The 23,690-nt window shown below is 48.5% G+C and overlaps 1 protein-coding gene across 2 annotated transcripts in view; it reads right to left on the bottom strand.

The window, feature by feature from the left end:
• nhsb (Nance-Horan syndrome b (congenital cataracts and dental anomalies)) overlaps positions 1–23,690 on the bottom strand; it is a 147,997-nt gene that overhangs the window by 8,769 nt on the left and 115,538 nt on the right. The window contains exons 2-12 of one of the 2 annotated variants that reach the window (XM_031813387.1): positions 17,401–17,553; positions 8,908–9,044; positions 8,523–8,564; positions 7,898–7,942; positions 7,388–7,432; positions 5,626–5,818; positions 5,018–5,149; positions 4,114–4,811; positions 3,477–3,683; positions 3,129–3,236; positions 207–2,835 (exon numbers count right to left, since the gene is read on the bottom strand). In XM_031813387.1, coding sequence (XP_031669247.1) covers positions 207–2,835; positions 3,129–3,236; positions 3,477–3,683; positions 4,114–4,811; positions 5,018–5,149; positions 5,626–5,818; positions 7,388–7,432; positions 7,898–7,942; positions 8,523–8,564; positions 8,908–9,044; positions 17,401–17,553 — 4,389 coding nt within the window. Of the gene's footprint in view, positions 1–206; positions 2,836–3,128; positions 3,237–3,476; positions 3,684–4,113; positions 4,812–5,017; positions 5,150–5,625; positions 5,819–6,902; positions 6,966–7,387; positions 7,433–7,897; positions 7,943–8,522; positions 8,565–8,907; positions 9,045–17,400; positions 17,554–23,690 lie in introns of both variants that reach the window. The other variant, XM_031813388.1, reaches the window with a different exon arrangement.

Here is a 23,690-nt window from a genome sequence, read left to right as displayed (position 1 = left end):
ATACAATATTTTTGGTTATGGAAAAGATATTTCACAGCGCTTTAGACGGTACAATGATTCACTAAACTATACTTGCTTGTTGTGACACATTAACTGAAATTAGGCGAACTGTTCGAATTTTTGCAACCAGGAAATGGCGGAGGGATTTCTGCATAACGCATAATATTTAAGTAAAGTACAAGTAAAATCTACCAATCCAGACTGACCTTTGCTGAAGTAGTCCTCTGTGTCCGGTGTGGTGGAGTCATCTCTGCTGTTATCCTGAGAGGCACTTCTGGTAGGAACCCCTGATGATGTCATCTCATAGCGGTCCTCTCCACTCCGACCTCTTAGATCTATCACATGGCTGATTGAGTAAGGGTGTGATGCTTCCACCGTTACACCGGGCACTTTGTCAGGACCGCTGCTTGGGCCCAAGTCCCACCTCTGGACCATTTGACTGTGACAGGAGTGTGTCTGTGACTGGCTGTGATAATGTGACTGGGACTGATATGAGTGGGACTCCTCTAGCGTCTCGTACGTCGGTGGTTCCCTTGGATGATCTCTTTGATGATATTCTCGATATTCTCTAATGAGGCCTTGACTGTGACTCATAACCCTTGATATCTCTCTATCGTGCTCTTCCTCATCCTCGTCTTCTTCATCCTCTATCCGTTCCCCTAGCACGTGGCACTCCGGGTGTGTAGTAGGAATCACGGGTTCCGGAGTTGGCGGTGGCGCTCGGTGCGTGGGTTCCTCAAGTTCCAAAGGTTCCAAAGGTTCCGCAGGGCGCGTCCGGAACGCCGTCATTGCCCAGAAGGTTCCGGGGCTGTAGCGGTCCTGCCGGTGCCTGGCCAGGCTCTCATAGGTCGGGGGGCCATCTGGGTGCTGCATGGGGGTGGGGTGGTGCTGGGGCTGGGGTACAGAGTGGTGGTGGTACTCCTGAGAAGGGTGGTGGGGGTCCTGGGTCGGTGGTGGTGGGGGTTTCTGGGCGATGGGTCTCCTGGGTGGCAGGGGCCTGGTGTTGGTGTCAGAGTGGGGGGTCACGATGGTTACACTGGGCATCTTGGGTCTGGTGGCAGGGGCCCCTGAAGCCTCGTGGGCCCATGCTTGTGGTGGTGGTGGTGGAGGCTCCTGGCCCTGAGCACCCTGAGCCTGGCCCCGGGCCTGGGGCTGAGAACCATTGGTGGCCCTGTGGCCGATGGAACGTAGCTGGACGGAGCGCAGCACAGTGGGGGTGATGGCCAGGGCCATGGGGTTGGCAGCAAGTGGGGCCTCTGGAGTCAGAGTGGATCCATTGATAAACCCAGAGGGGGCTGCACTAGCGTTAGCACTAGCACTAGCGTTAGCATTATAACTAGCGTTAGCACTAGCTTTAGCGTTAGCACTAGCTTTAGCATTAGTGTTAGCGGCTGCAGTGTTACACGCGGCGGCCCGGGCCTCTGCTGCTGCTGCTGCCCTCTGCTTGTTCTGGTGCAGCGTGTGCATGTGGGTCCGGTGGGCCAGAGTGGGTAACGGCCGGCTGCCATGGGCGCTGTGAAGAGAACTTAAGTCCAGCTGGGTGGGTGGAGCCGGGAAGTCATAGTCCTTCCTGGATGACGAGGAAGAGGAAGAGGAACAGGAAGAGGAGGACCCAGAGGCCGAGCTAGAGAACTGGGTCTGGGCCTGGTGCTGCAGCGAGGATAGAGAAGACTTCCTCTCGGGGACTTTGGGTTTCCGTTTCCCGCTGGTCGGAGAGAGCGGGCCGGGGAAGAACGCTAATGGGAAGGAAGACGTGGGCGTCTCGGATTGGCTGGAGTATCCGCTGGAGGGCGAGGCGAGGCCGGCCAGCTTCTCAGGAGAGCCCAGCTTGAAGTCTCCATCCCCAGGGGGAAGAGGAGGGGAGGTGGGCCTGGAGGAGCTGGAACCAGAGCCGGAGGAATGCATCAACGCCTGGGTCTCTCCCCCGGGAGAGGAGGAGCTGCCCACTGGCGACTTGATGCATTCAATAACAGTAGTACCCGTAGCAGTGCTGGAGTTGGACAAGGAGCCGTTGGGGTCCAGGTTATTTTGGGATTTCAAGTCGTTGAGGAACCAGAGGTCTGCATAGTCAGACTGAACGGCGCCCTCGTCCTTGAAGGAGTGAGTGTCAGTGGACCCGAACGAGGTGGGCTCCGTCATCTCCACAGTCCTGGGGCTCCTGGGGCTCCCCATCCCCCAGGCACCACCACCACCCACCGCCTCAGCCTCCAACCCAGGATTCTCCACCTCCCCCGGGCTGGCCATGTCCAGCTGCAGCCTCATCTCTCTGTCTCTGGAAGACATGGGCAGGTTCAGGGTCTGGGTCTGCCCACTACTATGAATCTTTGGTTGGTCCTGGTCGCCCTGCTCATCGCCCTGCTCATAACCTTGCTCATCGCCCTGCTCATCGCCCTGCTCAGGGGGGACGTTCTCTGGAGCACCAGCGCTACACGTCTCCTTCAGCGATGAGCTCCGTTTTGGTGGGGGTGGCTTGACCTTTGGTTTCTTCAGCGGACGACACGGCCTCCCTAGCGTCAGGGTGGCTCCCCTGTAGTCAGAGGACTGAGGAGGATACCCAGCCATGCCCTCTCCCTCACCAGGCGGAGCGCCCACAGTATTACCCTGGCCGCAGTCAGCGCCAGAGCCCACTGCTGCATAGTTGTACATGTAGCTCCTGTAACTCTGGCCCTGCATGGAGGATGAGTAGAAGCCCTGGGAGTCTGCTGCAGCAGTAGGGGGAGCTCGGTCTGAGAAGCCGTCGTAGCTGCTGATGCTGGTGAAGTCTATCCTGGTCTGGTCCCCCCTGGACGAACGCCTGGGGCTGAAGTCCTGACTACACAGCTGGTCCTGATCAGCCTAGAACAGGATAACATAACATTATATAAGATAAGAGGAGACAAGATAAGAGAAAAGAGGAGAGGAGAGGGTTAGAGGAGAGGAGAGGGTTAGAGGAGAGGAGAGGAGAGGAGAGGAGAGGAGAGGAGAGGAGAGGAGAGGAGAGGAGAGGAGAGGAGAGGAGAGGAGAGGAGAGGAGAGGAGAGGAGAGGAGAGGAGAGGAGAGGAGAGGAGAGGAGAGGAGAGGAGAGGAGAGGAGAGGAGAGGAGAGGAGAGGAGAGAGAATAATCTATATTGCTAAATAGCAGTGGTACCTGGTCTTGAGGGTAGGTCCACTCTCCCTCGCTGGCAGTACTGACCCCTGCATCATCCAGCTGGTCAGTGGCTGAGGAGGTGAAGGAGCTGGACCTATGACCCTGGCCCTATAATAATAATGATAATAATTCATAATAATAATAAATCCGATTTATATAGCTATTTTCCAGTAGCTCAAAGTGCTTTACCTAGTTTAGTTAAGAAAATGTAGCTTAATTTTTATTTACAGCTAAAATATGAACTTCCTGTACAAAAGTCCCAACAAACAATACCGTGTCCAAGTCAATAAATAAAGTATTGAAGACAGGAAGTGAAAGGTAAGTAGGATCGTCAGGTGGGAAACTCACCTGCGGCTGATCCGAATGGTAGGGGTCGATGATAAAGCCGGTGAGGTCATCGATGGCGTGCTGCGCGGCGTTGAGCGACAGCTCCGAGTCACAGTGGGAGGAGCCGGTCAGAGGGGGGGATGCGGCGGGGGGGAGTGTCTCAGAGGTCTGGGAGGGGCATGTGGAACTGCTGCCACTCCAGTTACCACTGGACGACTGGTGGTCCTCCTTATAAGAATAATACATGTTATTTGTAGAGCACTTTTCATCACATGCAGAAAGCAGAAAGCTCTGCACATCATATAAGTAAGTCAGCCTTGTCCAAGCCAGAATGGCCCATTGGGCAGGAGTCTATCTCCGGTTTCTGTAGTGAGACAGCTGGATGTACCAGTACACCCCCTGGACAGGACACTAGTCTATCTCCTGTTTCTGTAGTGAGACAGTTTGATGTACAGTACACCCCCTGGACAGGACACTAGTCTATCTCCTGTTTCTGTAGTGAGACAGTTTGATGTACAGTACACCCCCTGGACAGGACACTAGTCTATCTCCTGTTTCTGTAGTGAGACAGTTTGATGTACAGTACACCCCCTGGACAGGGCAAAAGAAGACAGAAGAGAAGATACACAGATAAGTGAAGATGGCAAGGAAGACGTACCTTGTGGTCTATCTGTCCTCTCAGCACCCCCGTAGTAGAGACAGAGTGGATGGGGCTGCTGAAGGTGTCTGAACTGGAGGAGATCTCACAGTTCCCCATGTCGACCTGACGGGGGAGGCGGGAGCGACCCCTCTCCATCCACATGTGTTCTGGACTCCCCCCGTCTCCTTGCTGTATCCTCTTCAGACTCCCCAGCTGCAGCTCTGGCATGGCCTGGTCATCCGTACTCTCCTCCTCGTCCTTTAACATCCTTGGCCCCGTTCCCGGGAGGAAGTCCTCCGTCTCGTATGGAGAGAGCTCCTCATCTTCGTCATCATCGTCGTCATCATCATCCTCATCTTCATCACTGTCGTCCTGGTCCTCGTCGCGTATGCGGCCGCCCTCGCGGGGGAGGCTGCGGGAGCGGAGGCGGGAGCCGGAGGCGGTGTACATGGCGGTGTCAGGGTGGTCGGGGAGCGAGGAGATGTTCCCGGTGGAGTGGGAGAGGGAGGCGGGGATACCCCCTTGGCCGCCACGCTGGGCACGTATACGTCTCCTGGACGGGGCGCCACCGCCACCGGTCAGGCAGTCGTCCGTCTGGCAGCCAGAGTCCTTGGTGTGTCCGCCTCGGAGGGACAGCTCCTCCTGACAGAGGGACAGGTGAGGGTTGGTGTGGACCACCACTGTCCTTTCCCTCGTCACTGGAGACTCATCAGAGTCTGAAGGGAAACAGGGGAGGCAGTAAGTCATCAATCAACATGGCAGGACAAATATGCATGTTTGTTTGTCTCCAGAAAATAGGATTAAACCTTTAAAGTAAAGAAACAGACGAGGACAACAACATTACAGTCAGTTGACTGAGTGGTTAATGACAGTACTTGGAGGTCAGGCACAGACAGACAGACAGTATAACAGACAGCTGTACCCATGTCCTGTTGAACTCGTCTGGGGATCCCGGTGATGGTCTTCCTCCTCCTCAGCTTCCTCCTCCTCTGCAGCACAGACTGGGAGTGTACCAGGGAGCAGCGCACACTAGCTTCCCTGTCGAACCCCACCCCTGTGGAGAGGAACACACGCAATGTACAACATTGATGCCATTTATTGTCCGTCAAGAGTAATGTCTTTCCACATCTCACAAATGACATTCCACACAGTTAACAAGTTACACACACTCACTAATACACAAACAACAGTTCATTAATAGATGAATTGATTCAAACAACAGAGAGACTAGAGACTAGAGAGAGAGAGAGAGAGAGAGAGAGAGAGAGGGAGAGATAGAGAGAGAGAGAGAGAGAGAGAGAGAGAGAGAGAGAGAGAGAGAGAGAGAGAGAGAGAGAGAGAGAGAGAGAGAGAGAGAGGGAGGGAGGAGAGAGAGAGAGAGAGAGAGAGAGAGAGAGAGTGACATAATGTACAGAGTGAGAGAGAGAGAAAGGGAGAGAGAGAGAGAGAGAGAGAGAGAGAGAGAGAGAGAGCGATTGAGATAATATCAAACACATCCAGAGACAGACATTGGAGCTATGTCGTGTTTACCAGTGACGTTGATGGGGATGATGCACGAGGACACGACTGCTGGGTCACTCTTCATCCTCTCCTGAGGGGTGGGCAGAGGCAGGGCCTTGGACCAGTTGGTCTGCTTGTCCAGTGTGGAGGGGGGGTTGGGGATAGCACCAGTAGACCTGTGGCCCACTGCAGGCTCAGCATCAGGGTCAGTGGTAGTGGCAGCCTGAAGCAGACGGAGAGAGATACAGTCAGTTGGTGTTGTAGGGTTAGAGTAACACCTAGAAAAGTTACAAATGGTATACTTAATCAATAAGGCACAAGGGGGTGTGGTATGTGGCCAATATACCACGGCTAAGGGCTGTTCTTAGGCACAAACCCCCGAGGTTCCTTATTGATATTATAAACTGGTTACCAATGTAATTAGAGCAGTAAAAATAAATGTTTTGTCATACCCGTGGTATACAGTCTGATATACCACGGCTGTCAGCCAATCAGCATTCAGTGCTGGAACCAGCCAGGTTATAATATTCCCTATATACTGTACCACTATAGGACCAGAGCATCATGGCTCACTATATAGGGAATAGAGAACAAGGAGCCCTTTTCAACACATGCTTAGATGTATTGTTACAAAGGCCAACATACAAAGTACATTGTATTCAGGCAGTTACTTAACTCTTATGTTTAACACTTACAAGGCACAGACACAAAATGAGCAAAACATTTGAATTCCATTTCAGTAAATGTTCTGGAGGAAAGGGAAATGAAGAACAGGAAGATATCAAGATCAACACAGAGATCAACAGACAGCTCAAACGCTCAAAGTGACAAAGAACATGATTCCAGGAAAGTCCCAGAGTTCTGGATAGTGGTCAGAAGTTGAAAGGAGTGGAGAGGAGAATGATCATGTTTTGAAGACAGTAGACAGGAGCTAATGAGATGAAGACAGTTGAGATGTAGACAGTAGACAGGAGCTAATGAGATGACGACAGTAGACAGGAGCTAATGTGATGTAGACAGTAGACAGGAGCTAATGAGATGTAGACAGTAGACAGGAGCTAATGAGATGTAGACAGTAGACAGGAGCTAATGAGATGAAGACAGTAGACAGGAGCTAATGAGATGTAGACAGTAGACAGGAGCTAATGAGATGATGACAGTAGACAGGAGCTAATGAGATGCTAGAGGATGGAGGTTAGAACAGCAGGAAGGAGAGGTAGTAGTAGTAGTTCTATTTAGAACTAGTATAACAATTCATTTTGGGCCTGTAGATTTTAAACCACGAGGCTTGGAATGCAGACAAATACCTTTCTGGTCCATGGGGTGAAGAGGCAACATTCAGTGGGGGAGGGGGAGCGGGTACGGTCATACTATAAACACAAAACATGAAGAAAACAAAAATGATGACAACTTGATCGATGTGACAAAATGAAAACCATGGATGGGACTTAGAGACAAAGGTGAAATCATATTGAATGAAACATTAGACAGACAGGATGAAACATGGGGGACCCAGGTGCTGCGGACAGGGACACAAAACATGGTGAGTAACTTCTTGTGATGCTACGGAGATGAGTAAGTCAGGCATCCCTCTTCCCCGTTTAGACAAGGAAGTGATGGCATCATCGCATCCTACAAGAAAACGGAGTGAAAGAATTATATTCGTCTGTGAATGCTGAGAGGTGACCGTTTTCAGGATTCCTCAGGACAGAGAGCTGTTATGAACTGTTATTAGAGTGGCGTTAGCAGGACTCTAGAGGGGTCATCTTGTAATGAACGCCATCCCATTTACCTTTCTCTGTATAGTGTGACAGTGACCCTCCCTTCCAGGTCTCTCCTGCAGCGTTAAAGGAAGATATGCAGCACGATGAGTCATAACGCTAAACATTCTTATGTGCAATACAATCATACCCCCCCCCCCCCCCTCCTCAGCATGCAAACTCACTGGGATGGAAAACACGTGATAAAAACATGCGATGAGATCAGGTAGCCTAGCGGTTAGAGAGACGAGCAGGCAACTGGAGGGTTGACAGATCAAATCCCGGGTCTGACGGGGAAAATCTTGTGGGAAGTGATCAAATCTTAAGATGCCATTGCCTGCCGTTGTGCCCTTGAGCAAGGCACTTAACCCCTACAACGACAGCTCCCAGAGAGGCAGCCCCCTGCACCTCTCCAAAACTTGTTTATGTGTCTTTCGGAGGGGTTGGGTGAAGAAGTCAAATTTCGGGTTGGACCTTGAGGGCAATTGACCGATAAAGTGATCTGAATGTAGATATATGTGTTCTGATGTCTTTTCTGTTACCTTTCTGTGTATTGTCTGGATGTCTGTCTCTCTCACGTGTCTCTCCTAGTGGAAGCCATGCAGCAGAGAGAGAGAGAGAACACAACAAGCTGAAACCTACTAAGCTCACTGCACTGCACTGGTGACATCATCAACAATGGACACATGCTACTATATCATGTTTAAGAAGAAATTCAACTGTATTTTCATAGTTACAGTTACAGGACCACAATGTGAAAACACAGTAGACATCACACAGCACTTGTAGGTTGACAACACACACCACTTGTAGGTTGACATCACACACCACTTGTAGGTTGACATCACACACCACTTGTAGGTTGACATCACACACCACTTGTAGGTTGACAACACACAGCACTTATAGGTTGACAACACACAGCACTTATAGGTTGACAACACACAGCACTTATAGGTTGACAACACACACCACTTGTAGGTTGACAACACACAGCACTTATAGGTTGACAACACACACCACTTGTAGGTTGACAACACACAGCACTTATAGGTTGACATCACACACCACTTGTAGGTTGACATCACACACCACTTGTAGGTTGACATCACACACCACTTGTAGGTTGACATCACACAACAGGCACTACACTATGTGATAGTTTACCTTCCGCAGTTGATATTCTATCTCTCTGTCTGGTCTCGCCTGCTGCTTGTCAATAAAACAAACAAATACAGATTAGCTGCTATATCTGTCAAGTCATTTCAGGACTTCTCCTCAGGACATTGATTAGTTGCTATATCAGTCAAGTCATTTCAGGACTTCTCCTCAGGACATTGATTAGCTGCTATATCTGTCAAGTCATTTCAGGACTTCTCCTCAGGACATTGATTAGCTGCTATATCAGTCAAGTCATTTCAGGACTTCTCCTCAGGACATTGATTAGTTGCTATATCAGTCAAGTCATTTCAGGACTATTGATTAGCTGTTGTATCAGGTGTGCTTGTATAGCGCATGAGCAAAGCCTGTACAGACATGTGTATCCCCTTACCGCGCGGCTGTGCCTGCCCCTCTGCTCGTGCCGTCTGAGGGTGCGTGGGGAAGGGAGGGTGGGCATTGGAGGAGCCCCAGAGATGGAGATGGTCACTCTGCGCTCGCGGCTGTTCGACCGTTGACGTTGCTGTTGGTCTGTAAACCATGAGGAAAATACTGAGGTCAGATTCTGACAGGGTCTCGCTACATTAGATACCATGAGGGAAATACTGAGGTCAGATTCTGACAGGGTCTCGCTACATTAGATGACTGTATTCACTAGCAGTCACCATGTTGTGACTGTATTCACTATCAGTCACCATGTTGTGACTGTATTCACTAGCAGTCACCATGTTGTGACTGTATTCACTAGCGGTCATCATGTTGTGACTGTATTCACTAGCAGTCACCATGTTGTGACTGTATTCACTATCGGTCACCATGTTGTGACTGTATTCACTAGCGGTCACCATGTTGTGACTGTATTCACTAGCGGTCACCATGTTGTGACTGTATTCACTAGCGGTGACCATGTTGTGACTGTATTCACTAGCAGTCACCATGTTGTGACTGTATTCACTAGCGGTCACCATGTTGTGACTGTATTCACTAGCGGTCACCATGTTGTGACTGTATTCACTAGCGGTCACCATGTTGTGACTGTATTCACTAGCGGTCACCATGTTGTGACTGTATTCACTAGCGGTCACCATGTTGTGACTGTATTCACTAGCAGTCACCATGTTGTGACTGTATTCACTAGCAGTCACCATGTTGTGACTGTATTCACTAGCGGTCACCATGTTGTGACTGTATTCACTAGCGGTCACCATGTTGTGACTGTATTAACTACCGGTCACCATGTTGTGACTGTATTCACTAGCGGTCACCATGTTGTGACTGTATTCACTAGCAGTCACCATGTTGTGACTGTATTCACTAGCAGTCACCATGTTGTGACTGTATTCACTAGCAGTCACCATGTTGTGTTGCAGCTTTAACAGCCACTGGCTCCTCACTGAGATGATGTCAATCAAGAGTTTTCTAGAACCCAGACCAGCAGGTGTTCACAGTACTAACACTAGGTGGCACCACATATGAGGGATTGCTGATGGACTTCACAACAACCCTGGTTCAAACTGTTGTTAGGTAGAGTGTATGGTTTATGGTGTGTGTGCTTGTGTGCTTTGGTTCCCAAGCTCTGTGTAGGGCTCAGAAGCTCTGCTTGGTATTTCTGTGTTAGGTGTTAGGTGGTGTATGTTGGGTGTTAGGAGGTGTGTGTTAGGTGGTGTATGTTAGGTGGTGTGTGTTAAGTGTTAGGTGGTGTGTGTTAGGTGGTGTGTGTTAGGTGGTGTATGTTAGGTGGTGTGTGTTAGGGGGTGTATGTTAGGTGTTAGGTGGAGTATGTTGGGTGTTAGGAGGTGTGTGTTAAGTGGTGTCTGTTAGGTGATGTGTGTTAGGGGGTGTGTGTTAGGTGTTAGGTGTTGTGTGTTAGGTGGTGTGTGTTAGGTGTTAGGTGGTGTGTGTTAGGGGGTGTCTGTTAGGGTGTGTGTGTTAAGTGGTGTATGTTAGGTGTTAGGTGGTGTGTGTTAAGTGGTGTCTGTTAGGTGATGTGTGTTAGGGGGTGTGTGTTAGGTGTTAGGTGTGTTAGGGGGTGTGTGTTAGGTGTTAGTGTTGTGTGTTAGGTGGTGTGTGTTAAGTGTTAGGTGGTGTATGTTAGGTGGTGTATGTTAGGTGGTGTGTGTTAGGGGGTGTGTGTTAGGTGTTAGGTGGTGTGTGTTAGGGTGTGTGTGTTAAGTGGTGTATGTTAGGTGTTAGGTGTTGTATGTTAGGTGGTGTATGCTAGGCGTTGTGTGTTGGGTGGTGTATGTTAGGTGGTGTATGTTAGGTGGTGTATGTTAGGTGTTGTGTGTTAGGTGGTGTATGTTAGGTGGTGTGTGTTAAGTGGTCTGTGGTGTATGTTAGGTGTTGTGTGTTAGGTGGTGTGTGTTAAGTGGTCTGTGGTGTATGTTAGGTGTTAGGTGGTGTGTGTTAAGTGGTGTGTGGTGTATGTAGGTGGTGTATGCTAAGTGTTGTAGGTGTATGTAGGTGGTGTGTGTTAGGTGTTAGGTGGTGTGTGTTAGGTGGTGTGTGTTAGGGGGTGTCTGTTAGGGTGTGTGTGTTAAGTGGTGTATGTTAGGTGTTAGGTAGTGTGTGTTAAGTGGTGTGTGTTAGGTGTTAGGTGGTGTGTGTTAGGTGGTGTATGTTAGGTGGTGTGTGTTAGGGGGTGTCTGTTAGGGTGTGTGTGTTAAGTGGTGTATGTTAGGTGTTAGGTGGTGTGTGTTAAGTGGTGTCTGTAAGGTGATGTGTGTTAGGGGGTGTGTGTTAGGTGTTAGGTGTTGTGTGTTAGGTGGTGTGTGTTAGGTGTTAGGTGGTGTGTGTTAAGTGGTGTCTGTTATGGGATGTGTGTAAGGGGGTGTGTGTTAGGTGTTAGGTGTTGTGTGTTAGGTGGTGTGTGTTAGGTGTTAGGTGGTGTCTGTTAGGTGATGTGTGTTAGGGGGTGTGTGTTAGGTGTTAGGTGTTGTGTGTTAGGTGGTGTATGTTAGGTGTTAGGTGGTGTGTGTTAAGTGGTGTGTGTTAGGTGTTAGGTGGTGTGTGTTAGGGGGTGTGTGTTAGGTGGTGTATGCTAGGTGTTTGGTGGTGTGTGTTAAGTGTTAGGTGGTGTATGTTAGGTGGTGTGTGTTAAGTGTTAGGTGGTGTGTGTTAGGTGGTGTATGTTAGGTGGTGTGTGTTAGGGGGTGTCTGTTAGGGTGTGTGTGTTAAGTGGTGTATGTTAGGTGTTAGGTGGTGTGTGTTAGGTGGTGTCTGTTAGGGTGTGTGTGTTAAGTGGTGTATGTTAGGTGTTAGGTGTTGTGTGTTATGTGGTGTTTGTTAGGTGGTGTGTGTTAGGGGGTGTCTGTTAGGGTGTGTGTGTTAAGTGGTGTATGTTAGGTGTTAGGTGGTGTGTGTTAAGTGGTGTCTGTTAGGTGATGTGTGTTAGGGGGTGTGTGTTAGGTGTTAGGTGTTGTGTGTTAGGTGGTGTGTGTTAAGTGTTAGGTGGTGTATGTTAGGTGGTGTGTGTTAGGGGGTGTGTGTTAGGTGTTAGGTGGTGTGTGTTAGGGGGTGTGTGTTAAGTGGTGTATGTTAGGTGTTAGGTGGTGTATGCTAGGCGTTGTGTGTTGGGTGGTGTATGTTAGGTGTTGTATGTTAGGTGGTGTATGCTAGGCGTTGTGTGTTGGGTGGTGTATGTTAGGTGGTGTATGTTAGGTGGTGTATGTTAGGTGTTGTGTGTTAGGTGGTGTATGTTAGGTGGTGTGTGTTAAGTGGTCTGTGGTGTATGTTAGGTGTTGTGTGTTAGGTGGTGTGTGTTATGTGGTCTGTGGTGTATGTTAGGTGTTAGGTGGTGTGTGTTAAGTGGTGTATGCTAGGCGTTGTGTGTTGGGTGGTGTGTGTTAAGTGGTGCGTGATGTATGTTAGGTGTTAGGTGGCGTATGCTAGGTGTTGTATGTTAGGTGGTGTGTGTTGGTGTGTGTTAGGTGGTGTATGTTAGGTGGTGTGTGTTAAGTGCTGTGTGTTAGGTGTTAGGTGGTGTGTGTTAGGGGGTGTGTGTTAGGTATGTTAGGTGTTGTATGCTAGGTGTTAGGTGGTGTATGTTCAGTGTTAAGTGGTGTATGTTAGGTGGTGTGTGTTAGGTGGTGTATGCTAGGTGTTAGGTGGTGTGTGTTAAGTGTTAGGTGGTGTATGCTAGGTGTTAGGTGGTGTATGCTAGGTGTTAGGTGGTGTGTGTTAGGTGGTGTATGTTCAGTGTTAGGTGGTGTATGTTCAGTGTTAGGTGGTGTATGTTCAGTGTTAGGTGGTATATGTTAGGTGTAAGGCGGTGTATGTTAGGTTAGGTGGTGTATGTTAGGTGTTACGTGGTGTGTGTTAGGTGATGTGTGTTAGGTGGTGTATGTTAGGTGTTAGGTGGTGTATGTTAGGGGGTGTGTGTTAGGTGGTGTATGCTAGGCGTTGTGTGTTGGGTGGTGTGTGTTAAGTGGTGTGTGGTGTATGTTAGGTGTTAGGCGGCGTATGCTAGGTGTTGTATGTTAGGTGGTGTGTGTTGGTGTGTGTTAGGTGGTGTATGTTAGGTGGTGTGTGTTAAGTGCTGTGTGTTAGGTGTTAGGTGGTGTGTGTTAGGGGGTGTGTGTTAGGTATGTTAGGTGTTAGGTGGTGTATGCTAGGTGTTACATGGTGTATGCTAGGTGTTAGGTGGTGTATGCCAGGTGTTAGGTGGTGTGTGTTAGGTGGTGTATGTTCAGTGTTAGGTGGTGTATGTTCGGTGTTAGGTGGTGTATGTTAGGTTAGGTGGTGTATGCTAGGTGTTACGTGGTGTGTGTTAGGCAATGTGTGTTAGGTGGTGTATGTTAGGTGTTTGGTGGTGTATGCAAGGTGTTAGGTGGTGTATGTTCGGTGTTAAGTGGCGTATGTTAGGTGGTGTATGTTAGGCGTTAGGTGGCGTATGTTAGGTGGTGTATGTTAGGTGGTGTATGCTAGGTGTTAGGTGGTGTATGCTAGGTGGTGTGTGTTAGGTGTTAGGTGGTGTATGCTAGGTGGTGTATGCTAGGTGGTGTATGTTAGGTGGTGTATGTTAGGTCGTGTATGTTAGGTCGTGTATGTTAGGTCGTGTATGTTAGGTGTTAGGTGGCGTATGCTAGGTGTTAGGTGGTGTATGCTAGGTGGTTTATGTTAGGTGGTGTATGTTAGGTGTTTGGTGGTGTATGCTAGGTGTTAGGTGGTGTATGTTCGGTGTTAAGTGGTGTATGTTAGGTGGTGTGTGTTAGGTGTTAGGTGGTGTGTGTTAAGTGTTAGGTGGTGTATGTTAGGTGGTGTGTGTTAGGGGGGGTGTGTTAGGTGTTAGGTGGTGTGTGTTAGGGGTGTGTGTGTTAAGTGGTGTATGTTAGGTGTTAGGTGGTGTGTGTTAGGTGGTGTATGTTAGGTGGTGTGTGTTAGGTGGTGTATGCTAGGCGTTGTGTGTTGGGTGGTGTATGTTAGGTGTTGTATGTTAGGTGGTGTATGCTAGGCGTTGTGTGTTGGGTGGTGTATGTTAGGTGGTGTATGTTAGGTGGTGTATGTTAGGTGTTGTGTGTTAGGTGGTGTATGTTAGGTGTTGTGTGTTAGGTGGTGTGTGTTAAGTGGTCTGTGGTGTATGTTAGGTGTTAGGTGGTGTGTGTTAAGTGGTGTGTGGTGTATGTAGGCGGTGTATGCTAGGTGTTAGGTGGTGTATGTTAGGGGGTGTGTGTTAGGTGGTGTATGCTAGGCGTTGTGTGTTGGGTGGTGTATGTTAGGTGTTAGGTGGCGTATGCTAGGTGTTGTATGTTAGGTGGTGTGTGTTGGTGTGTGTTAGGTGGTGTATGTTAGGTGGTGTATGTTAGGTGGTGTGTGTTAAGTGCTGTGTGTTAGGTGTTAGGTGGTGTGTGTTAGGGTGTGTGTGTTAGGTATGTTAGGTGTTAGGTGGTGTATGCTAGGTGTTACATGGTGTGTGTTAGGTGTTAGGTGATGTGTGTTAGGTGTATGTTAGGCATTAGGTGGTGTATGTTAGGTGTTAGGTGGTGTATGCTAGGTGTTACATGGTGTATGCTAGGTGTTAGGTGGTTTATGCAAGGTGTTAGGTGGTGTGTGTTAGGTGGTGTATGTTCAGTGTTAGGTGGTGTATGTTCGGTGTTAGGTGGTGTATGTTAGGTTAGGTGGTGTATGCTAGGTGTTACGTGGTGTGTGTTAGGTGATGTGTGTTAGGTGGTGTATGTTAGGTGTTTGGCGGTGTATGCTAGGTGTTAGGTGGTGTATGTTCGGTGTTAAGTGGTGTATGTTAGGTGGTGTGTGTTAGGTGTTAGGTGGTGTATGTTAGGTGGTGTGTGTTAGGTGTTAGGTGGTGTATGCTAGGTGTTAGGTGGTGTATGTTCGGTGTTAAGTGGCGTATGTTAGGTGGTGTATGTTAGGCGTTAGGTGGTGTATGTTAGGTGGTGTATGTTAGGTGGTGTATGCTAGGTGTTAGGTGGTGTATGCTAGGTGGTGTGTGTTAGGTGTTAGGTGGTGTATTCTAGGTGGTGTATGCTAGGTGGTGTATGTTAGGTGGTGTATGTTAGGTCGTGTATGTTAGGTCGTGTATGTTAGGTTGTGTATGTTAGGTGTTAGGTGGCGTATGCTAGGTGTTAGGTGGTGTATGCTAGGAGGTTTATGTTAGGTGGTGTATGTTAGGCGGTGTGTGTTGGGTGGTGTGTGTTAGGTGTTAGGTGGTGTGTGTTAAGTGTTAGGTGGTGTATGTTAGGTGGTGTGTGTTAGGGGGGGTGTGTTAGGTGTTAGGTGGTGTGTGTTAGGGTGTGTGTGTTAAGTGGTGTATGTTAGGTGTTAGGTGGTGTGTGTTAGGTGGTGTATGTTAGGTGGTGTGTGTTAGGTGGTGTATGCTAGGCGTTGTGTGTTGGGTGGTGTATGTTAGGTGTTGTATGTTAGGTGGTGTATGCTAGGCGTTGTGTGTTGGGTGGTGTATGTTAGGTGGTGTATGTTAGGTGGTGTATGTTAGGTGTTGTGTGTTAGGTGGTGTATGTTAGGTGTTGTGTGTTAGGTGGTGTGTGTTAAGTGGTCTGTGGTGTATGTTAGGTGTTAGGTGGTGTGTGTTAAGTGGTGTGTGGTGTATGTAGGCGGTGTATGCTAGGTGTTAGGTGGTGTATGTTAGGGGGTGTGTGTTAGGTGGTGTATGCTAGGCGTTGTGTGTTGGGTGGTGTGTGTTAAGTGGTGTGTGGTGTATGTTAGGTGTTAGGTGGCGTATGCTAGGTGTTGTATGTTAGGTGGTGTGTGTTGGTGTGTGTTAGGTGGTGTATGTTAGGTGGTGTATGTTAGGTGGTGTATGTTAGGTGGTGTGTGTTAAGTGCTGTGTGTTAGGTGTTAGGTGGTGTGTGTTAGGGGGTGTGTGTTAGGTATGTTAGGTGTTAGGTGGTGTATGCTAGGTGTTACATGGTGTGTGTTAGGTGTTAGGTGATGTGTGTTAGGTGTATGTTAGGCATTAGGTGGTGTATGTTAGGTGTTAGGTGGTGTATGCTAGGTGTTACATGGTGTATGCTAGGTGTTAGGTGGTTTATGCAAGGTGTTAGGTGGTGTGTGTTAGGTGGTGTATGTTCAGTGTTAGGTGGTGTATGTTCGGTGTTAGGTGGTGTATGTTAGGTTAGGTGGTGTATGCTAGGTGTTACGTGGTGTGTGTTAGGTGATGTGTGTTAGGTGGTGTATGTTAGGTGTTTGGTGGTGTATGCTAGGTGTTAGGTGGTGTATGTTCGGTGTTAAGTGGTGTATGTTAGGTGGTGTGTGTTAGGTGTTAGGTGGTGTATGCTAGGTGTTAGGTGGTGTATGTTCGGTGTTAAGTGGCGTATGTTAGGTGGTGTATGTTAGGCGTTAGGTGGTGTATGTTAGGTGGTGTATGTTAGGTGGTGTATGCTAGGTGTTAGGTGGTGTATGCTAGGTGGTGTGTGTTAGGTGTTAGGTGGTGTATTCTAGGTGGTGTATGCTAGGTGGTGTATGTTAGGTGGTGTATGTTAGGTCGTGTATGTTAGGTCGTGTATGTTAGGTCGTGTATGTTAGGTGTTAGGTGGCGTATGCTAGGTGTTAGGTGGTGTATGCTAGGAGGTTTATGTTAGGTGGTGTATGTTAGGCGGTGTGTGTTAGGCGGTGTATGTTAGGTGTTAGGTGGTGTGTGTTAGGCGGTGTATGTTAGCTGTTAGGTGGCGTATGCTAGGTGGTTTATGTTAGGTGGTGTATGTTAGGCGGTGTGTGTTAGGCGGTGTATGTTAGGTGTTAGGTGGTGCATGTTAGGTCGTGTATGTTAGGTGTTAGGTGGCGTATGCTAGGTGTTAGGTGGTGTATGCTAGGTGGTTTATGTTAGGTGGTGTATGTTAGGCGGTGTGTGTTAGGCGGTGTATGTTAGGTGTTAGGTGGTGTGTGTTAGGCGGTGTATGTTAGGTGTTAGGTGGTGTATGCTAGGTGGTTTATGTTAGGTGGTGTATGTTAGGCGGTGTGTGTTAGGCGGTGTATGTTAGGTGTTAGGTGGTGCATGTTAGGTCGTGTATGTTAGGTGTTAGGTGGCATATGCTAGGTGTTAGGTGGTGTATGCTAGGTGGTTTATGTTAGGTGTTAGGTGGTGTGTGTTAGGCGGTGTATGTTAGGTGTTAGGTGGTGCATGTTAGGTCGTGTATGTTAGGTGTTAGGTGGTGTGTGTTAGGCGGTGCATGTTAGGTGGTGTATGTTAGGTGTTAGGTGTTAGGCGGTGTATGTTAGGCGGTGTATGTTAGGTGTTAGGTGTTAGGTGGTGTATGTTAGGCGGTGTATGTTAGGTGGTGTATGTCAGGCGGTGTATGTTAGGCGGTGTATGTTAGGTGGTGTATGTTAGGCGGTGTGTGTTAGGCGGTGTATGTTAGGTGTTAGGTGTTAGGCGGTGCATGTTATGCGGTGCATGTTAGGCGGTGTATGTCACCTCTGTGCAGGGCTCGCAGGCTCTGCTTGGCATGTCTGTGGAGCTCCTCTACGCATGGCGGCCGGCTGCAGGGGTGAAACACGTTGTGGTGCTGGTGCCATGGGGCCTGGTAGTGCACTGTGAGCTTACTCTCCACATCCAGGTTAGAGACAGCTAGGGAGAGAGACAACAGGAGAATAGATTGGCCATTTTATATTATTGAGATGATGTTCTTCGAAAGACAGACAGCAGGTTAGGTTCTGCTGTCCTTTTCATTCATTGGAATGATGTTCTTCGAAAGACAGACAGCAGGTTAGGTTCTGCTGTCCTTTTCATTCATTGGAATGATGTTCTTCGAAAGACAGACAGCAGGTTAGGTTCTGCTGTCCTTTTCATTCATTGGAATGATGTTCTTCGAAAGACAGACAGCAGGTTAGGTTCTGCTGTCCTTTTCATTCATTGGAATGATGTTCTTCGAAAGACAGACAGCAGGTTAGGTTCTGCTGTCCTTTTCATTCATTGAAATGATGTTCTTCGAAAGACAGACAGCAGGTTAGGTTCTGCTGTCCTTTTCATTCATTGGCAGTTGCGATTGTTATTCATTGATAGGGTTATGAAGATTTAAAAAAATATATATAATTTAACGTTTAATTAACTAGGAAAGTCAGTTAAGAACGCATTATTATTTACAACGATGGCTTAAAATAGGGAAAGAGAGAACAGGAGAATAGATCGTTATTATTCATTTGCACATAAATTATGTTTTGTCGTTATCACTGGGAGAGAAGACACTCAGCTATGTTTTTAGACATGGTATGACCCCCAACCCAACAGTATGACCCAACAGTATGAGCTCAACAGTATGACCCCAACAGTATGACCCCAACAGTATGAGCTCAACAGTATGACCCCAACAGTATGAGCTCAACAGTATGACCCCAACAGTATGAGCTCAACAGTATGACCCCAACAGTATGACCCCAACAGTATGAGCTCAGCAGTATGACCCCAACAGTATGACCCCAACAGTATGAGCTCAACAGTATGACCCCAACAGTATGACCCCAACAGTATGACCTCAACAGTATGACCCCAACAGTATGACCCCAACAGTATGAGCTCAACAGTATGACCCCAACAGTATGACCTCAACAGTATGACCCCAACAGTATGACCCCAACAGAATGACCCCAACAGTATGAGCTCAACAGTATGAGCTCAACAGTATGACCCCAACAGTATGACCCCAACAGTATGACCCCAACAGTATGACCCCAACAGTATGACCCCAACAGTATGACCCCAACAGTATGAGCTCAACAGTATGACCCCAACAGTATGACCCCAACAGTATGACCCCGACAGTATGAGCTCAACAGTATGACCCCAACAGTATGACCCCAACAGTATGACCTCAACAGTACGACCTCAACAGTATGACCCCAACAGTATGACCTCAACAGTATGACCCCAACAGTATGACCTCAACAGTATGACCCCAACAGTATGACCCCAACAGTATGACCCCAACAGTATGACCCCAACAGTATGAGCTCAACAGTATGACCCCAACAGTATGACCCCAACAGTATGAGTTCAACAGTATGACCCCAACAGTATGAGTTCAACAGTATGACCCCAACAGTATGACCTCAACAGTATGACCCCAACAGTATGACCCCAACAGTATGACCCCAACAGTATGACCCCAACAGTATAAGCTCAGCAGTATGACCCCAACAGTATGACCTCAACAGTATGACCCCAACAGTATGACCTCAACAGTATGACCCCAACAGTATGACCCCAACAGTATGACCCCGACAGTATGAGCTCAACAGTATGACCCCAACAGTATGACATCAACAGTACGACCTCAACAGTATGACCCCAACAGTATGACCCCAACAGTATGAGTTCAACAGTATGACCCCAACAGTATGACCTCAACAGTATGACCCCAACAGTATGACCTCAACAGTATGAGCTCAACAGTATGACCCCAACAGTATGAGCTCAACAGTATGAGTTCAACAGTATGACCCCAACAGTATGAGTTCAACAGTATGACCCCAACAGTATGACCTCAACAGTATAACCTCAACAGTATGACCCCAACAGTATGACCTCAACAGTATGACCCCAACAGTATGAGTTCAACAGTATGACCCCAACAGTATGAGTTCAACAGTATGACCCCAACAGTATGAGTTCAACAGTATGACCCCAACAGTATGACCTCAACAGTATGACCCCAACAGTATGACCTCAACAGTATAACCAGGAGTTATGCCCGGGGTGGCAGGGTAGCCTAGTGGTTAGAGTGTTGGACTAGTAACCGAAAGGTTGCAAGTTCAAACCCCAAGCTGAGGTACAAATCTGTCATTCTACTCCTGAACAGGCAGTTCACCCACTGTTCCTAGGCCGTCATTGAAAATAAGAATTTGTTCTTAACTGACTTGCCTAGTTAAATAAAGGTAAATAAAACCAGTCACTGCCATTCCAGCAGGGGGCAGTAACACATATCAACATCAACTGAATTAAGCCGACAACTGCTCCAATGACAGTTGTCCATGTTTCCTCAAAACACCATGTCTGCTGCTGTTATACACATAGATGCACAGAACGTCTGATTTAAAGAGGCGGTGGTGTTATTATGATTCAGACAGAAGACAACGCTGCTTTTATCCTCCAAGGCTGGGAGAGGGGGAGGAGAGGAGGAGAGAGATGAACAGAAGATACGAGGGAGATGTAAACCCTCTTTCTTTCATCATCTTTCATCTTCTGGCCTTGCTTTCATTTCAATCCTCATATTACAACAGCAGCATCTGTTCATTAACATCTACAGTAGGTGTGTGGTGTGTGTGTGTGTGTGTGTGTGTGTGTGTGTGTGTGTGTGTGTGTGTGTGTGTGTGTGTGTGTGTGTGTGTGTGTGTGTGTCTGTGTGTGTGTGTCTGTGTGTGTGTGTGTGTGTGTGTGTGTGTCTGTGTGTGTGTATGTCTCTCTGTGTGTGTGTGTGTGTGTGTGTGTGTGTGTGTGTGTGTGTGTGTGTGTGTGTGTGTGTGTGTGTGTGTGTGTGTGTGTGTGTCTGTGTGTGTGTGTGTGTCTGTGTGTGTGTGTGTGTCTGTGTGTGTGTGTGTGTGTATGTGTGTGTGTTTGTGTGTGTGTGTATGTCTGTGTGTGTGTGTTCGCTGTGTGTGTCTGAGAGTTAGTTTGCTGTGTTCGTGTGTGCGCTCGCGCGTGTGTGTAGTCTGTTGTTTCCTTGAATAACCCAGGCTCATCTGTAACCAGGCAACCCTTCCTATCTGATGTAGGATGAATAGAATGATCTCTATCAATCCATAATCATGAGACTAATGTGGATGAGACGATCTGTCCAGGTCTGATGATTTCATCCCAGAGAAAGCAGTACATTCAGCAGGTCCCTGACAGCCAGAATAAACACAGCTAGCTTACACAGTGTATGTTACCAGCTGGGTTGTGCCTCTATACAGGACTGTGTTAGCCTGCTAAAGCTTCAGGTCTCAGACAAAGTTATGCATCGCACTGTTGCACAAGACTGTGTTATCCCACTGAGCTAAAGCTTTTGACCTCCATCAGTGGGCTAACAGTCTTGTGGCACACAGGAGACCCGGGGTTTGAACCCAGTTGGTATAAAGGATTTCTGAAGAGGTCTACTACAGTATCTAGGGCCCTTAACTGTCCCTGTCCCCATCTATAGAGAAGCCAGTTGGAGGGTTCAACCGCTGTGGTCTGAAGAGGGCTACTACAGTATCTAGGACCTTTTTTTCCCTCACTTTTTCTCCCCAATTGGTAGTTAGTCTTGTCCCATCGCTGCAACTCGGACTCAGGAGAAGCGAAGGTGTAGAGCCATGCGTCCTCTGAAACACAACCCTGCCAAGCCATGCGTCCTCTGAAACACAACCCTGCCAAGCCATGCGTCCTCTGAAACACAACCCTGCCAAGCCATGCGTCCTCTGAAACACAACCCTGCCAAGCCATGCGTCCTCTGAAACACAACCCTGCCAAGCCATGCGTCCTCTGAAACACAACCCTGCCAAGCCATGCGTCCTCTGAAACACAACCCTGCCAAGCCATGCGTCCTCTGAAACACAACCCTGCCAAGCCATGCGTCCTCTGAAACACACCCTACAAAGCCATGCGTCCTCTGAAACAGAACCCAGCCAAGCCATGCGTCCTCTGAAACACAACCCTGCCAAGCCATGCGTCCTCTGAAACACAACCCTGCCAAGCCATGCGTCCTCTGAAACACAACCCTGCCAAGCCATGCGTCCTCTGAAACCAACCCTGCCAAGCCATGCGTCCTCTGAAACACAACCCTGCCAAGCCATGCGTCCTCTGAAACACAACCCTGCCAAGCCATGCGTCCTCTGAAACAGAACCCAGCCAAGCCATGCGTCCTCTGAAACACAACCCTGCCAGCCATGCGTCCTCTGAAACACAACCCTGCCAAGCCATGCGTCTCTGAAACAGAACCCAGCCAACCATGCGTCCTCTGAAACACAACCCTGCCAAGCCATGCGTCCTCTGAACACAACCCTGCCAAGCCATGCGTCCTCATGAAAACAGAACCCAGCCAGCCATGCGTCCTCTGAAACACAACCCTGCCAGCCATGCGTCCTCTTAAACATAACCCTGCCAGCCATGCGTCCTCTGAAACAGAACCCAAGCCAAGCCATGCACCTCTGAACACAACCCTTCCAAGCCATGCTTCCTCTGAAACACAACCCTGCCAAGCCATGCGTCCTCTGAAACATAACCCTGCCAAGCCATGCGTCCTCTGAAACAGAACCAGCCAAGCCATAGCGTCCTCTGAAACACAACCCTTCCAAGCCATGCGTCCTCTGAAACACAACCCTGCCAAGCCATGCGTCCTCTGAAACACAACCCTGCCAAGCCGCATTGCTTCTTGATACATTGCTCGCTTAACCCCGAAGTCAGCCGCACCAATGTGTCGGAGGAAACACTGTATAATTGGCGACCGACGTCAGTTAGCAGACACCCGGCCTGCCACAAAGAGTCGCTAGAGCGCAATGGGACAGCCCTCCCCTAACCCGGACAAAGCTGGGCCAATTGTGACCCGCCTCATGGGTCTCCCGGTCACGACCGGCTGTGTCACAGCCTGGGATCGAACCCAGGTCTGTAGTGAAGCCTCAAGCACTGTAATGCAGAGCCTTAGACCGCTGTGCCACTTGGGAGGCCCAGGGCCTTTAAACGACACTGAAGGGTTGTGATAATGACGGGGGGGGGAAGAAATCGATACAGTTAAAATTTTGGATATTATTTTTGACGATTTACCATATCGTATCGTTTTCACAATATCACAATAATATTTGGGCGCAAAGTGTGGCTGTAGCTGCACCAAAACGGGTTCCTTCATAGCTTGTTCTCCGTCTTCTTTCTAAATAGGGAGACCATTTCTTTTCAGCATTTTGTGTTGAATCGCAACACATATCGAATCGTGAGAATCGTAAGAATGACAATATGTATCATATCGTCTCCTAAGTATCGTGATAATATTGTATTGTGAGGTCCCTGACAATTCCCTGCCTAGTTACTGACTTCAGCCTCTGCTGCTGTAATGGAGTAGAGATGGTGGAATCAGCCTCTGCTGCTGTAATGGAGTAGAGATTGTGGATTCAGCCTCTGCTGCTGTAATGGAGTAGAGATGGTGGATTCAGCCTCTGCTGCTGTAATGGAGTAGAGATGGTGGATTCAGCCTCTCCTCTGTAATGGAGTAGAGATGGTGGATTCAGCCTCTGCTGCTGTAATGGAGTAGAGATGGTGGATTCAGCCTCTCCTCTGTAATGGAGTAGAGATGGTGGAATCAGCCTCTGCTGCTGTAATGGAGTAGAGGTAGTGGATTCAGCCTCTGCTGCTGTAATGGAGTAGAGATGGTGGAATCAGCCTCTGCTGCTGTAATGGAGTAGAGATGGTGGATTCAGCCTCTCCTCTGTAATGGAGTAGAGATGGTGGAATCAGCCTCTGCTGCTGTAATGGAGTAGAGATGGTGGATTCAGCCTCTGCTGCTGTAATGGAGTAGAGATTGTGGATTCAGCCTCTGCTGCTGTAATGGAGTAGAGATGGTGGAATCAGCCTCTGCTGCTGTAATGGAGTAGAGATGGTGGATTCAGCCTCTCCTCTGTAATGGAGTAGAGATGGTGGAATCAGCCTCTGCTGCTGTAATGGAGTAGAGATGGTGGATTCAGCCTCTGCTGCTGTAATGGAGTAGAGATTGTGGATTCAGCCTCTCCTCTGTAATGGAGTAGAGATGGTGGATTCAGCCTCTG

The sequence above is a fragment of the Oncorhynchus kisutch genome, unplaced genomic scaffold (assembly GCF_002021735.2).
Source record: "Oncorhynchus kisutch isolate 150728-3 unplaced genomic scaffold, Okis_V2 Okis05a-Okis16b_hom, whole genome shotgun sequence".
Classification (NCBI taxonomy): domain Eukaryota; kingdom Metazoa; phylum Chordata; class Actinopteri; order Salmoniformes; family Salmonidae; genus Oncorhynchus; species Oncorhynchus kisutch.
Note: the sequence above shows the minus strand (reverse complement) of the source record. Positions and strands in the feature narration are given on the sequence as shown.